General features: G+C 44.5%; 1 protein-coding gene across 1 annotated transcript in view; it reads left to right on the forward strand.

Annotated features, from left to right (window-relative positions):
• The window catches only part of LMNB1 (lamin B1), an 88854-nt gene that overhangs the window by 1528 nt on the left and 71254 nt on the right, over positions 1-16072 (forward strand). The window contains exons 2-3 of the mRNA XM_014586635.2: positions 519-760; positions 3792-3902. Of these exons, the coding sequence (XP_014442121.2) occupies positions 519-760; positions 3792-3902 (353 nt within the window). The remainder of the gene's footprint in view (positions 1-518; positions 761-3791; positions 3903-16072) is intronic.

Consider the following 16072-nt stretch of genomic DNA (forward strand, 5'->3'; position numbering starts at 1 on the left):
CTGTTGTGGGACATAGTGAAATACACAAAAAAAAAAAAAAAAAAAAGAAAAAAAAAAAAGAAAGAAAAAAAAAAAACTATACTCCATTCTCTGGTTCCTCTCTCTTTAATTCTAAGTTACTCTTCCGGTGGCTCTGTGTCCCTCTGTGTTCTTCCTTACAGGCAACAAAAACTGGTTCTGGCTAAAGTAGAAACATTTGTCTGTGTTTTCCTATGCAAAAATGACTTTCCAGATAACCCATTATTAGAAAATATATTGGGTAGCTCACAGAATTCTGGGAAAAAGAGGTCCCAGGTCAAAGGGGACTACACCTGAGGGCCCTAGAACTTGCCCGGGGAGGACACTGTTCCTGCCAGCAGAGAAGAGTCCAGAGCTGCCACTGTCAGGACTGCAGGTAGGGCGGCACTGTTGTCTCCACCGCCTTCTGAACTGGGTAGTCCTAGCAGGATGCAGTCCCCGCTCTCCCAGAGTTAAAATCTGGAACCTGCTCTTTTTCATGGCACCTTGGAGGAGATCAGCTGCTTCAAGGTGAAGCTGAGTATCTCCTTTCCTGACACTGGCTTCCAGAAACTCATTGAAGTGGACGATGAACACGAACTCTGCACTTTTTATGAGAAGCGTATGGCCACAGAAGTTGCTGCTGACGCTTTGGGTGAAGAATGGAAGGGTTATGCAGTCCAGATCGGTAGTGAAAACGACAAACACGGTTTCCCCATGAAGCAGGGTGTCTTGACCCACGGCCGTGTCCGCCTGCTACTGAGTCAGGGACATTCCTGTTACAGACCAAGGAGAACTGGAGAAAGAAAGTGTACATGTGTTCGGGGTTGCATTGTGGATGCCGATCTGAGCATCCCTAACTCGGTTATTATTAAAAAAAAAAAAAGAAAAAAAAAAAGGAGAGAAAGATATTCCAGGACTGACTACCATGTGCCCTGTCACCTGGGGCCTAAGAGAGCTAGCAGAATCTGAAAACTTTTCAATCTCTCTAAAGAAGACGATGTCTACCAATATGTTGTAAGAAAGCCCTTAAATAAAGAAGGTAAGAAACCTAGCACCAAAGCATGTCTTGTGACTGACTACACGTGTCCTGCAACACAAACGCCGGGGTACTGATCTCAAGAAACAACATACTGGAGCCAACAGGTGGCATGGTGGATAGGGGCACTGGACTCCCACATGGCCGACCGTGATTCAAGACCTGGACCTGGCAGCTTGCTTTTTCACTCCCCCGCCCCAGCTCTGTCCCTCTTTGGTCAAATTAAAATAACTAACTAAATAAAGTTAAGTAAAATAATTCTTAAAAAAGAACATACTAGGAAAAATATGGAAGAGGTAGCAGAATATGCTAAATGTTTGGCCAAGAGAATGAAGGAGAACAATGCCAAGAACAGATCGCCAAAAGAGGCAAGTCCTCTCTGAGAGCCTCTATTTCTAAGTCTGAATCCAGTCAAAAGTAAGATTTTATAAGAGAAACAAATAAATAAGATCAGATCTCAAAAAAAATAATCTAAAACTTGTGAGGCCAGCAGGCGACATGGTGGTTAAGGCACTGGACTCCCACATGGCTGACCACAGTTCAAGTCCCAGATGCTGTTGCTTGAAAATCATGCCAGGGGTCTTTGTATGGTTCCTCTGGTTCCTCTCTTTTTAATTCTAAGTCACTCTTCCAGAGGCTCTGTGTCCCTCTGTGTTCTTCCTTACAGGCGACGAAAACTGGTTCTGACTAAAGCAGAAACATTTTTTTATGTTTTTCTATGCAAAAATGACTTTCCAGATAACCCAATATTAGAAAATACATTGGGCAGCTCACAGAATTCTGGGAAAAAGAGGAAAATCCCAAGAGGAAACTGGAGAAGAAGGGATTGTGGCCTGGCCTTCCTCCTTGGGGGGTGATTGCTCACTTTCCCTCTGTCTCTCCAGCGAGGGTATGTGCCCTGTGGCAAACCCTTAAACAAAATCTCTGGAGTTGGTGCACCTGATTGATCGCATGTAGGCCCGCAAACATGGGAGCTGACTTTTTAGTGGGCCCGGTCTCTTACTAAGAATCTAACAGTGAGGAATTCCTCAAACACGGGCAATAGTTCAGAGGGTAAGCATCTGAAAAAAATTGCAATATCTCCTACAGGTCAGAAGCATCTGGTGTTCTGTGCAGATCTGGGTCACAGCTTCATTTCATCCAACTTAGAAAAATATTTTTAATAAACTTGGTTGGTCTTCCTTTCCTTCTGTTATTAAAATAATAATAATAAAAAGATACACAGGGATAATTTTTTTTCTTAGCAAATTCCCTTAGTGAGGTAAAAATTCTGACATCAAAACCTCATAGATGTTCCTGGGAACCAGCAGTTAGCGTAATGGCTATGTCACTAGACTCCCACGTAGTCGACAACGGTTCGCGTCCTGGACCCGGTGGCTTAAAACTCACGCCGGGCGCGTGTGCGTGCGTGCCCAAAATCCCGAGAGGAGAATGGAGGAGAAGGGATTGCGGCATGAACATCCCCCCTGGAGGGTGATTTCTCGCTTTCTGTCTCTATGTCTCTCTCTGTCTGTCTGATAGGAAAAACCCCAAAAAAAAAAAAAAAAAAAAAAAAAACCAAGCCTCATAGATGTTCTTGTCTGAGTTTACATTATTGTGTTTGAAATACAACCATGAAGCAAGTCTTTTCCTAATATGCTTAACTGAAGCTTATCTCCAAGATTCTAATCGGATTCTTATTCAGAACCACTTATTTACACTTTTGTCATTTTCAAAGTTTGTTTTCCATTGCCTTTTCCCCTTTAAGCTGGCAGTGTTAAGAATTTTTAAAAGAACATATAGCATTTATTACCAAAAGGTAGGGAAAAAAAAGAACAAAATAAGTCAGAATAAGAAGTGCAGGAAAATAAAATATACAGTTATTTTTTAACCAAATCCTAGGTTAGCAAGGATTTTTGTTTGTGAAACAGATCACTTTGTTTTTCAAAGCAAATAGGAGAATCATATTTCTTGCCTGTCAATAGCTAATCTGCTTGTTTACTTGTTAGAAGTTTCAATCTGGGAACAGCACATGGTATAATGGTTATGTCACTGGACTCCCATGAAGTCTACCACAGTTCGAGTCTCAGACGCAGTGGCTTAAAACTCATGCCTGGCACATGTGCCTGCGTGCCTGAAACCCCAAGAGAAGAATGGAGGAGAAGGGATTGTGGTGTGGCCATCTCCCTGGAGGGGGTGACTTCTCACTTTCTGTATCTCTGTCTCTCCAGCGTGCACATGCGCTCTATAGCAAAAATCTCTCTTAAAAAAAAAAGAAAAGAAAAGAAAAGAAAAGAAAAAGAAAGAACATTCAATCTGTTTATTCTGTGAAACAACGACCTTTTAGTTTGGTGTGCTGCTGTTCCATTTATCTGACATCTTTTTAATGAGTAATGGCATTTGGGCTGTCATTACTGCTTCAAGTTAACCCTCTCACTATTTCCTGTGGCTTTATGATGAAATACACTACAGTTACAGAGTGAGCTGTTTTTTTAATCTTATTTCTGTCCTTGCAACCCTAAATGAAATCCATGAAGAAGACTCAGCATAGGAAATACTTTTCTATCATTAGGCAACTGCCAATTACACAATAGGTTGCATTGCAGACCTTCCAACTTTCCTGGATAGAGAAGAAACAAGGTTGTAGGTAAGATAACAGCATCAGTCATACAGAGCATTGCTACGTGAAGAAGGAGGTTATCTGTGTAAATTCCTTTCACATTTTAGAAATTCATGGTTGAAGGCGCTGCTCAAGTCTGTTCTTATCTCTTCCTAGGAAGGCAAACATCTCTGGCTTCCTCAAACCAGATGATGCAGGAAGAAGCTGGTGTGGGTGGTCAGGGGAGCCGGTCAGATGATGGAGGCGTGCGGCTGGGAGAGGGCAAAGGTGAGGGTGAGGGTACTAATTAGCTTTTCTGACCTCACTCGGAGCCCATAGCGAGCAGATGGCTGTTCCCTAAATGCCACTTTTCCTGTCCAGCAGGTAGCAATGGTTGATCCATGGTCATGCAGAAAACATGCAGGTTTTTTTTTCTCTTCAAAATGTGGAAGTGACGGAAGGCCAGAAAAAGTGAAAATTTAGATTTAACTATTACGTGTACCTAAAAAAAAAATTACCCAGCTCTTATCTTCCGCCATCTTTTCCAATAGCCAGATGCCTGTTTGTATTTGACAACATCAGCTGAAAGTGACCTATTCTTTCTCCTATCAAAATTAATCCAGATGGATCAAACGGTGCCAGGACATTTGTGCGGGGGTTGGGGGATCACTAAAATAATACACTTGGCTTTGCTGTCCGAACTCAACGGCCACAGAACCTTGGGTTTGGAGAGAGCTCGGCCAGCGAATGCAGGCCCGTCTTGTATACGCCATCCGTTTCTGCGGGTGGTGACTGTCTTGAGTTTCTTAATTTCTCTGGAACTGGCTATAATGGTATTCGCTAAGTGTTTTTAAATTGAATCAAATTACAGTAAGTCAGTCACTACCTGCACTATTCAGTATTTGTATAAATACCAACTCGATGTCAAGATAAATATTAGTGGGCCCAGCAGGTGGTGTGGTGGTTAGAGGTGCTGGATTCCCACATGGCTGACTGTGGTTCGAGTCCCAGACTTGGTGGCTTGCTTTCTCACTTTGCCTTTCTCTCTCTTTCTGTCTCTCTCTGGTCAAATTAAAAAATAACAATAACAAATGGAACTAACTAACTAAATATTTAAAAAAAATACATTAGTGAATATGACAAAGTAAAATAGGTAAAATTTTGAAAATGTAAGGAGTAACAGACCCTGATTTAAAAAAATAATAAAATAAAATAAAATTTAAAACCCCACACAATTATTTATTTTGATTTTCAAGCCACTGAGTCCGGGCCTCGAACCTCCATTGGACATGTGGGAATCCAGCACCTTAACCACCACGCCACCTGCTATCCCCGGCACTGACATTTTTCAGTGCTAGCATAATGCGTTATATGCTAAATGAGCTAGTCACTTTTAGAATTGGGAGTAAAGATCCTAATAATTACTTTGTAGAGGAAAGGGAAAGAAGAAATGTTTACTGAGCACTGCCGCTGTGCCAATTACATCTTCCAGACATTAATGCATTCAGTCTCTTGACATCCCTGTAACGTAGTTTTTCCGTTTGTTTTTGAAGAATTAATGTCGGGGCTGGCAGATGGCATAGTTAAGGGCACTGGACTCCCACATGGCTGACCATGGTTCATGTCCTGAACCTGGCGGTTTGCCTTCTCACTTTCCTTTTCTCTTTCTCTCACACTCTGTCCCTCTCTGGTCAAATTAAAATACGTAAGTGAATGAATAAAGTTAAATAAAATAATTCTAAAAAAAAAAAAAAAAAGAGGGATCCGCAGATAGTAAATGGCTATGTCACTGAACTCCCATGTAGTTGACTGCGGTTTGAGTCCTGGACCCAGTGTCTTAAACTCACACTGGGTGCGTGCATGTGCGTGCCCAAGATCTCGAGAGGAGAATGGAGGAGAAGGGATTGCGGCGTGGCCATCCCCCCGTGGGGGTGATTTCTTGCTTTCTTTTTCTCTATCTCTCTCTTTCTGGTGAGTGCACACGCCCTATAACAAAACCTCTCTCTCTCTCAAAAAAAGAATTTTCTGGGAACCAGCAGTTGGCGTAATGGCTATGTTGCTGGACTCCCACGTAGTCGACCGTGGTTCGTGTCCCGGACCCGGTGGCTTAAAACTCACGCCGGGTGCGTGTGCGTGCGTGCCCAAGATCCCGAGAGGAGAATGGAGGAGAAGGGATTGCGGTGTGACCATCCCCCCTGGGGGGTGATTTCTCGCTTTCTGTCTCTATGTCTCTCTCTGTCTGGCGAGCGCACGCGCCCTACAGTGAAAATCTCTCTCAAAAAAAAAAAAAAAAAAAAAAAAGGAGAGCTCACCTCTCCACTTTAAAACAAAAAAAGAATTTTCTAGCACCAGTAGGGACATGTGCTCACCACAGTGAGATGAGAAAGAGAGAGAGAAGACATTTCTCAGCGGGATGTGATCACACCACAATCCTTTTCCCTCCATTTCTCCGTCCCATCAGGATTCTGGGCACACATGCGCATGGACCCGGGGTGCTTTTCAAGTCACAGGGCCGCAGTTCAGACTGTGATCAGCCATGTGGGATCTGGCTCCTTCCACATGCTCTCTCACTGCTGCATGTTGGGGCTGGCCGCTTTTACACACGTGGACACTGGGCTCATCCATGTTAAGTGACCTGCTAAAGGCTGGGCGTGAGTGACTGAGCAGGACTCACACTCGGGTGTGTCTGGCTCGGAAGCCTGTGCAGTCTTCCTTCTATTTACCTGCTCCCCAGCCCCTTCACTGTTTCCTCAAATACCGTCGGTTTTATTTGTCCAATAGGCCCACTGCCCCTCCAAAGCCTTCTCCACACTCTTTGTCTCCCTCAGCTCAGGAGACAGAAAGAGGCGTGGCAACTGGATTTTCAACTGCTGAAATCTATATTCCAACCATTTTGGGATATTTAGAAGACAAAAGGAAATGACATAGCGTAATGCCCCCTGGGCAGCACAGCACGGATTGTGCCCACGGCAAGGAGTTCTGTAGACTCCTACCAAATTTCCAACCTTCCTCTTGTGCCTCCTGAATGAGATTCAGGGAGCTTACTGAACACCTTTTGGATCTAGTAACAAGTCCGGCGTTCACTAGATCCCGTTTGGGGCAGGTGATTCATCTGTGGTTCTCTTTCTCATTGTGCACAGTGCACACAGCAGTTAAAATGGGCATTTTGGTTAATTGGTTCGATTCTCTCCAAGTTCTTCATCAGTAATCATGATCAGTTTTGCCAGGAGCATTTGATAGAGTACATAAACGGGAAACCGAAATGGGCTGGTCATATTTAGAGAGAATAATTGTTACAGTATATTTTACTTAGCATGTTTGGTACTATTTTAACTGTTAAAATAGGCATCACAGGGCAGGGGCTGGCAGGTGACATGGTGGTTGGGGGCACTGAATTCCGATATGACCCACTGTGGTTTGAATCCCGGACCTGGCGACTTGCTTTCTCGTTTTCCCGCTCTCTCTGTCCCTCTCTGGTCAAATTGAAATAAATAAATAAATAAAGTTAAATAAAATAATTTTTTTTAAAAAATAGGCATTACAGATTAGATTCTTATTTTCAATAAATAATAATATTACCGGGACCAACAGATGTTGTTGTGATTAAGGCGCTGGACATTCCCACATGGCCAACCGTGGTTCGAGTCCCCGACCTGGTGATTTCTTTTCTTGCTTTCTCTCTCTTTCTCTGTCTCTCTCTGATCAAATTAAAATAAATGAATGAATAAATATAATTTAAAAAAATAATAACATTACTACTGATAATAATCTTTGTTGGAAATAAGATGTATTCCAACTGAAATGCTTACAAAGAGTTGTTATAAAAGTCTTAAAAGTAAGTATCTGTTGATTGACGCCTGCTCAAGTACTTGACTCACAGGAAGGATGCATGAGCCTCTTTGACAAAGTAGATTCATTATGAGAAATGAGAGACTGGGGAGAAGCCAAGGTACTTTGATCATCCATTGTTCTAGATCGTTCTACTTACATTGAAATGTCCACACGCAGATATGTGACAGCATTTCACTGCAATATCCCTCAAGGACATGTTGCTGCCTTAAAGAGTCATAATTTGGTTGAGAAGATAGGCCAAAAAGCAATACACTGGGTTCTAAATGGCCATTGTATGAATAGTTCTTCATAGGAAGAATGAAATTTTAATTGCTTTGTGGTGAAGCACAGATCTTTGGATTCATTTTAATTTTTAAACATAGGGGCCAGCAGATGGTGTGGTGGTTAAGGAGCTGGACTCCCATGTGGCCAACCCTGGTCTGAGTCGTGGACCTGGTGACTTGTTTTCTTGCTTTCCCTCTCTCTCTCTGTCTGGTGAGTGCATCTCATCAATAGCAAAATTAAAAATAATAATAATAAATTAATTTAAAAACATTTTTAAAATAAAAATGCTCGACTCATCCCTGTGATTTTGTGACTGTTTCCCCATGACAATTAAGAATTTGTTTCTCCATCCCTCGCTTTGAGATCAACCCAGTCTATATCCTTTAAAGGAAGCGTATAGTAAATGAAAGACACTAAGTGAAGATTAGAGAAATGAAACCAATTTCTTATAAATGACAACAGAGTTCTGGAAACCTCGTGCAGTTGATTCAAATCACCCAGGGTGTTTTCCGAGTGAACACTGTAGTGACGACTTTTCTGTGGTCCTGGCTGCAGGCTGTCTGACCTAGTCACTGTGACGGAATACTTGCTCCTATGGTCGCGATGCAACACAGAATCCAGTGAGACTAAGGGCAGCGTCTTTGTCCTATAATTCCTCCCTGTTCTCCACACCAGTCTCGCATACCTTTATCATCTCGTGATCTTTTTTGATAAAAATGAACATTCTCATCTACCTCTCAAATTTGAGAATATCCTTTGGGAATAAAGATCTATCTGTAGAGAGATCTCACAGTTGAGCAGTTTTTGTAAAGTCTCTCTGACCAAGAAAATGTAGTCAAACATTACTTTCTCTTTCTCTCTTTCTCTCTTTTTTTATTTTAGAAAGGTTTTTGCTATAGAGCACGTGAGCTTGCCTGAAAGACAGAAACAGAAAACGAGAAATCACCCCCCAAGGAGGATGGCCATGCCACAATCCTTTCTCCTCCATTCTCCTCTTGGGATCCTGGGCATGCACACACACGTGCCCAGCGTGAGTTTAAGCCACTGGGTCTGGGACTCGAACCGTGATCGACTACGTAGCAGTCCAGCGACATAGCCACTGCGCCAACTGCTGGTCCCAGTGACTCCATTACTTAACCTGTTTATTTACACATGTGCATTCATAGGCGTGTGCACGCACACACACACACACATCCACCCAATATCTTTATTGAGGGAAGGCCATGTCTTTCACTTATAAAATTTATTTATTTATTATTTTTGGTTTTTAATTTGACCATAGAGAGACAGAGAGAGAAAGGGAAAGTGAGAAAACAAGCCACCTGGTCCAGGATTCGAACTGCAGTTGGCCTTGTAGAAGTCCAGTGCCTAACCACCATGCCACCTGCCAGCCCCACTTGTCTCCCACTTTAAAGAAAAGCTCTCTAAAAGCATCCAGTGCACTGTTTGCACATAGAAAGTAACTCACTAAAATTTCCTGCTTAGTGGGTTTTCTGTTTTTGTTTTACTTTAAACAAGTCATAACTATTATTTTATGACTCAGCTTAAGTAATGTATTCATTTTTTCTCTCTCTCTTATTTATTTATTTATTTTGGAGAGGTTTTTGCTATAGGGCACATGTGCTTGCCAGAAAGACAGAGAGAGACGGAGAGACAGAAAGCGAGAAATTACCCCCCCAGGGAGGATGGCCACGCCGCAATCCCTTCTTCTCCATTCTGCTCTTGGGATCTTGGGCACGCACACACACGCGCCTGGCATGAGTTTTAAGCCACCGGGTCTGGGACTTGAACCACGGTCGACTACGTGGGAGTCCAGCAACATAGCCATTACGCTAACTTCTGGTCCCAGTAATGTACTCATTTTAATTGTTAAAAATTGCCCAAGGGTGCATGTGCCTGCCAGAGAGACAGAGAGACAGAGAGAAAGCAGGAGGGGGAGAAAACACTCCCTAGTGGAGTGTAGTCATGCCATAGTCACGTCTCCATGCAAATACATATGCCTGCCATGATTTTTGTTTTTCACCCCAAGAATTATGTATTTAACTTTTATTTATTATTATTATTTTAATTCACCAGAGAGAGAGAGAGAGAGAGAGAAAATGTGAGAAAGCAAGATGCCAGGTCTGGGCCTTGAACCATGGTCAATCATGTGGGAGTCCAGTGCTTTAATCAGCACACTACCCACTGCCCACCCCCATCCCCCGGTATGATTTTCAAGCTCCTGGGGCTGGGATTCTAACACAGCTGCCTATGTGGGGTCTGGCTTCCTTAATCACTAGGCCACAGGGCTGGCCCTATTTGTTTTAATTATATGATAATTTCCTAAGTTTTTTTGTTTTTCTTGAATAATGTAAGCAAAGCCCAATTGGAAATGGACTAAAATCCTCTTCTCTGTCCATTTTACTAATTCCTAGTTTCAAGCATCCCCTCGTTGGTGTGGTTTGTAATTGAAAACACAATGTAAGGAGATTAGGCTTTCCATCTGGGGTTTCCCTTTCCTTCTCCCTGGGGGCCGTGGATTGCCACAAGGTACTAAATCCATTTGCTGTCCCCAGAGACTGACAGGCTTAGAAGGTCAACTCAGAGTCATCTTGTTCGCTCCCTTCTCTTTGACACAGAGACCTGCCCAGTCTTTCTTCACACTTTCTTAGTATATGGCACTTTGAGGCGGAATTATTTATTGATATATTTGTTTGTCTGCCCCTAACTGGACTGCTGAGCTCCTTAAAGTAGGAATCATGTATTAATGCTTTTGCTGTCCTTGCTTGGTGTGTATCAAGTGCTTAGCAATGTTTGTAAATAAATGTAGGAACAGCGAGTAAGTAAATTAATATGACTTTTAAAGTATCTTAATCCTTTACAAATTTTTTCTTCTTCCAAAGAACACATGAGGGTCCATGTGTTCACCAGAAAGAAACAGAATGAGAGGGAGAGAGGGAAAGTGAGAAAGGATCCCCCCGTGTGGGAAGGCCACACCATAGTCCCTTCTCCTCCATTTCTCCTTTTGGCAATTTGGGCACATGCACACACACAAGGCTGGCACGTCTTTTCTTTTTTTTTATAGTCAGCTTGAAGATTGCCAACTTTTTTTTTTTTTGGAGAGATTTTCACTGTAGGTCGCGTGCGCTCGCCAGACAGACAGAGAGAGACATAGAGACAGAAAGCGAGAAATCACCCCCCAGGGGGGATGGTCACGCCGCAATCCCTTCTCCTCCATTCTCCTCTCGGGATCTTGGGCATGCACGCACACACGCCCGGCGTGAGTTTTAAGCCACCGGGTCCGGGACACAAACCGCGGTCGACTACGTGGGAGTCCAGCGACATAGCCATTACGCTAACTGCTGGTTCCCTGGCTGGCACGTCTTTTCAAGTCACCACGTATGGGATTCGAGCAGTGCAGGCAGCCATGTGGGATCCACCATGCCATCTTCAAATAATTTGTATCTTGATTATTGTTAATGTATTTATTCCTTCTATGGGGGGAGTAGAGAGATACAGAGACAGAAAAAAGGAGAGACAGAGATACAGACAGACAGACAGGTAGCTCAACAGGGCTCAGACACACGCACACGTCCGACATGTATAGGGAGGCTTTGGGATTCCCGAACCAGAGATCTTCTCATGTGAGGCCAGATTTTTTTTTTTTAAGTTTATTTATTTATTGACAGAGAGGAGAGATGTCCCTGACAGGATCACTCTACACTACGGTTCCAGCCAGCTCGGATCACAGGTGTACCACTGGGCATGTTCGGATGGCCAGGAACCTTAGCCCAGGACTGTCCAGGTGGCACAGGGGTGCCTTAGCCATGGCAGCACAATGACTGGGCCTCCCGTGTGTGGTTTTTAGAGATACTTTTTGCCATGGGGCACATGAACTCGCCACATGCGCACACACACACACACACACACACGCATGCACACACACACAGAATGTGAGAAATCAACCCCAGGGGAGATGGCCACCCTGCAATCCTGTCTCCTCCATTCTCCACATGGGATTTCCTGCAGTCATGCACACACGCCAGGCATAAATTTCACATCACCCGGTCCAAGGCGTGAACTGCTGTCAGCCAGGTGGAAGTCCGGCCGAGAGCCCCTTTATTTCTGTTGGTATGAACTCCTCGTTCTTTGGGGAATCCCATGTGATCTGTTGAGGCCAGCCTTGACTCTTGACTCCACCTGATGCTCGCCTATAAAGGAGTGGACCTTGCCTTAGGCCTGGCCAGTCACAGTACATGCTAGCTCTGGACCTGGTCATTGGTCGGGGCTGAGCACATGACGCAAGTGGAGAAATCGGTTTTCTAGGGCTTCCGTGTAGTGTGAGCCACTAGGAGAACTTGAGCTTGGGTATTCCAGAAGCCATCTTTCCTACCCGCGGAGGGAGCTTATGCTGGGATAAAACCTGCATATGAAGAAAGTGGTGCGAAGAGGTGTGGAAAGAGACCACTCTGGGAAGGGGATTGAGCCTCTAGTCTGCAGGCTAACGTACCTGAATCGGGAGCCACAGTGCGCTCTCCCTGGGGATCGGGCGAGTGAGGTTGGTATTCAGTGATGCCCGGGTTCGCACCCTCAGGTTTCTCGTCTTATCCTACCCGGGAGCTCCGTCTTGCTCCGTCTGCACTGGCTTTCTCTAGATGCGACTGAACGTGACTCCTGGGTAGGGCTGCCTGTTACGTATGAGTCAGCGCTAACGCTGGATCGTCTGTGGTCCTGCCATGCTCAAGTGACCAGTGTGTCCAGGTCAGCCTGTACCCCCACCACGGCCCCCAAGCCCCGCCTTTCGATCACTCATTCCTATCTGTCTGCCTTCCTTAGTCTTGCACACCCTTCTTATGGGTACAGGGGAGATGAATTAGGATTCTCCAAAGAAACAGAGCCAACAGGACGTCTGTGTGTGTGTGTGTTTTAGGAATTGGCTCATATGATTATGGAGGCTGGCAAGCTGGGGATTGAGGAAGAATGGACATTGTAGTTAAAGTCTGAAGAATGTCTGAGACTAACATTTCCTCTTGCTCCAAAGAGATCAGTCTTATGTTTTGTTCCAGCCTTCAACTGACTGAACAAGGCCCATCCACTCAGGGGAGGACAATCTGCTTTTCTCAAAATCCACTGATTTGAGTGTTAATTTCATCCCCACATAACAGCTCCATGGCCCAGCCAGGCTGACACATGAAATGAACTGTCACAGGTTAGACTGTTCTGTACTCTTCTCCTTATGCCTGTCATATTTTCGAAGTTGTTTGTTTGTTTGTTTTTAAATTTACCAGAGGGCATGAGTGCTAGCAGGAAAGAGAGAGAGAGAGAGAAAGAGGGGAAAATGAGAAAGCACCCCCATAGGGAATGGCCACACCATAATCCCTTCTCCATTTCTTCCTCCTTTCATGATTTTAGTCATGCAAACACATGCACCCAACATATTTTTCGAGCTGCCCTGTCTGGGACTCGAACTACACATTTGGCCGTGTGGGATCCACTGCCTTAACTGCCATGTCATCAGCTGGCCCAAATGCTGCTACCATAGTTCTGGAAAAGAAAGCTCTCGAAACCAGTAGGTGGTGTAGCAATTACGTCCCTGGACTCCCACACAATCACCCACAGTTTGAGTCCCAGACCTTGTGGTTTCAAAATCATGCTGGGTGCATGTACATGTGTGCCCAAGATCCCAGCAAAAGAGTGGAAAAGAAGGGATTGCTATGTGGCCACTCCCCAACCCAGGTGATTTCTCACTTTCTCTGTCTCTCTCTGTGGTGAGCACATGTGCCGTGAGGCAAAGAAGAAGGCTCTTGGATGCTGCTCTGTTGCACTGACCTGGAGGGGAAGGAAGCCCTTTCTGTGAAGCACAAGTGTCTCTACTCTTGGATCCTCAACCCCGTCTTCAAGCTTTATTGCAGCCCAGCAGCGGGACAAGGGAACATGAGCCTTGTAGTACATTTGGCTTTAAACTCTCCTTCCTTTCCCAGCCAATTTTCTTTTCTTTTCCAATTTTTGCTATAGGGTATGTGCGCTTGCCAGAGAGAAAGAGAAAGAGAAAGAGCGAGGGAAAGTGAGAAGTCATCCCCCATGGTGGATGGCAACTCTGCAATAATTTCTCTTCCATTCTCCTCTTGGGATTTTGGGCAGGCATACATGTGCGCCTGGCATGATTTTCTTTTCTTTTCTTTTTAAAGAGAGAGTTTTGCTGTAGGGCACGGGTGCTCAGCAGAGATAAGAGAGGGCCAGAGAGACAGAAAGCGAGAAATTACCCACCAGGTGGTTGGTCACCCACAATCCCTTCTCCTCCATTCTTCTAGGATCTTGGGCATGCACATACATGCGCCTGGTATGAGTTTAAGCCACCAGGTCCAGGACTTGAATCCTGGTCAACTACAGGGGAGTCCAGTGATGTAGCCATTATACCATCTGCTGGTCCCTTCTTTCTCTTTTTTTTTTTAAATGATCTAACTTGGGGGAACCAGCAGTTAGCGTAATGGCTATGTCGCTGGACTCCCACGTAGTCGACCGTGGTTCGTGTCCCGGATGTGGGGGAAAAAGGAATGGAAAACAACTGTAGACACCTGAGATAGTGTGGGAGGAGGGTAGGAAATGGCAGAGCGTGAGAAATAGTAGTAAAAGCTATATATATATATAGATAGATAGATAGATAGATAGATAGATAGATAGATAGATAGATATAGATATATGAAACTAGAAATGGAAAATTATTGGGACCAGCAGTTAGCGTAATGGCTATGTCGTTGGACTCCCACGTAGTCGACCACGGTTCGCGTCATGGACCCAGTGGCTTAAAACTCACGCCGGGCGCGTGTGTGTGCGTGCCCAAGATCCCGAGAGGAGAATGGAGGAGAAGGGATTGCAGTGTGGCAATCCCCCCTGGGGGGTGATTTCTTGCTTTCTGTCTCTCTTGTCTCTCTCTGTCTGTCTGGCAAGCGCACATGCCCTATAGCAAAAACCTCTCCAAAAAAAAAAAAAAATCTAATTTAATTTATTATTATTACTTTTTATTTATTTAAAAAATCCGAACAGAGAGAGACAGAAAGTGAGAAAGCAAGTTGCCAGGTCTGGGACTTGAACTGCAGTTGGCCATGTGGGAGTCCAGTGCCTTAACCACCACATCATCTGCTGGTCTCAGCATAATTTTCAAGCCACTGGGTGCAGGCTTTTAACCATTGAGTTAGTCATGTGGGATCATGCTGCCTTAAGTACCACGCTGGCTGGCCCCCAGTCAGGAGTCTGTTTTTTTTTTTTTAAGAATTTATTTAATTTTATTTATTCATTTATTTATTTTAACTTGACCAGAGAGAGATGGGGAGAGAGAGAGAGAGTGAAAGTTATCCATCAGGTCCAGGACTCCAACCATGGTTGACCATATGGAAGTGTCCAGCATTTCAACCTCCATGCCTCCTGCTGGTCTCTGCCAGGAGCCTTTTATTGGGGCTCCACTGGCAGTAATGCAGAAATGATGCACTGTAGGGAACTGGTTGAGCCAGACTGCATTTCTTTTCAAATTTTTTCTTTTACTTGTGTAAGAGCTTTTTGCCTCAGGGCACATGCACTCACTGGACTGAGAGGGAAAGTGAGAAATCACCCCCAGGGAGGGATAGCCATGCCACAATCCCTTCTCCTTCCATAATCTTGGGCACGCACATGTGCCCAGCATGATTTTCAAGCCTCCGGGTCCAGGACTTGAACTGTGGTCAGCCATGTGGGAGTCCAGCGATGTAATTGCTATGCCATTTGCTGATCCCATGTCCAGATCTTAAGAAGCATACTTGGAAAACAATTTTGAACTGTATATATTTCAGGTAGCTATGTTATGTGAACGATCTGATGAAAGGTGACAGTAATATTTTAAAACTGCTGAGCTCTTTTTTCTTTTTAGACAGGGTCTTGCTATGTCATGATCTTTTTGGCTCAGGCTCCCAAGTGCAGCTACAAGTACCTACTGCCTTTTAGCGTGGGCCAGAACTAGCACCTAGGCCTCCTGTGTGACCTCATCCTGCTGAGTAGCATGTCCACTACAGCTGAGTCCCCAAGCTGTTATGTATGTATGTATGTATGCATGTATGTTTTGCTATAGGGTGTGTGTTCTGGCTGGGGTTGGAGGAGGGGGGAAGAGGAGAGAGGATGAGAGAGAGAGAGGAAATCACCCCTAGCCCAAGCCACAATCTCTTCTCTTTCATTCTCTTGGGATTTTGGACATCCACCAGGTGTATTTTTCAAGCCAATGGGTCCAGCACTCGAACTATAAAGTTGGCCACTTGTGGTCCAGCCGCCTTAACCACCATGCCACTGTCTGGTCTCCTGAGTTCATTTTTTTTTTTTTTTGACAGTTTTTTTTTTTT

Source organism: Tupaia chinensis, unplaced genomic scaffold (assembly GCF_000334495.1).
Source record: "Tupaia chinensis unplaced genomic scaffold, TupChi_1.0 Scaffold000152_1, whole genome shotgun sequence".
Lineage (NCBI taxonomy): Eukaryota > Metazoa > Chordata > Mammalia > Scandentia > Tupaiidae > Tupaia > Tupaia belangeri.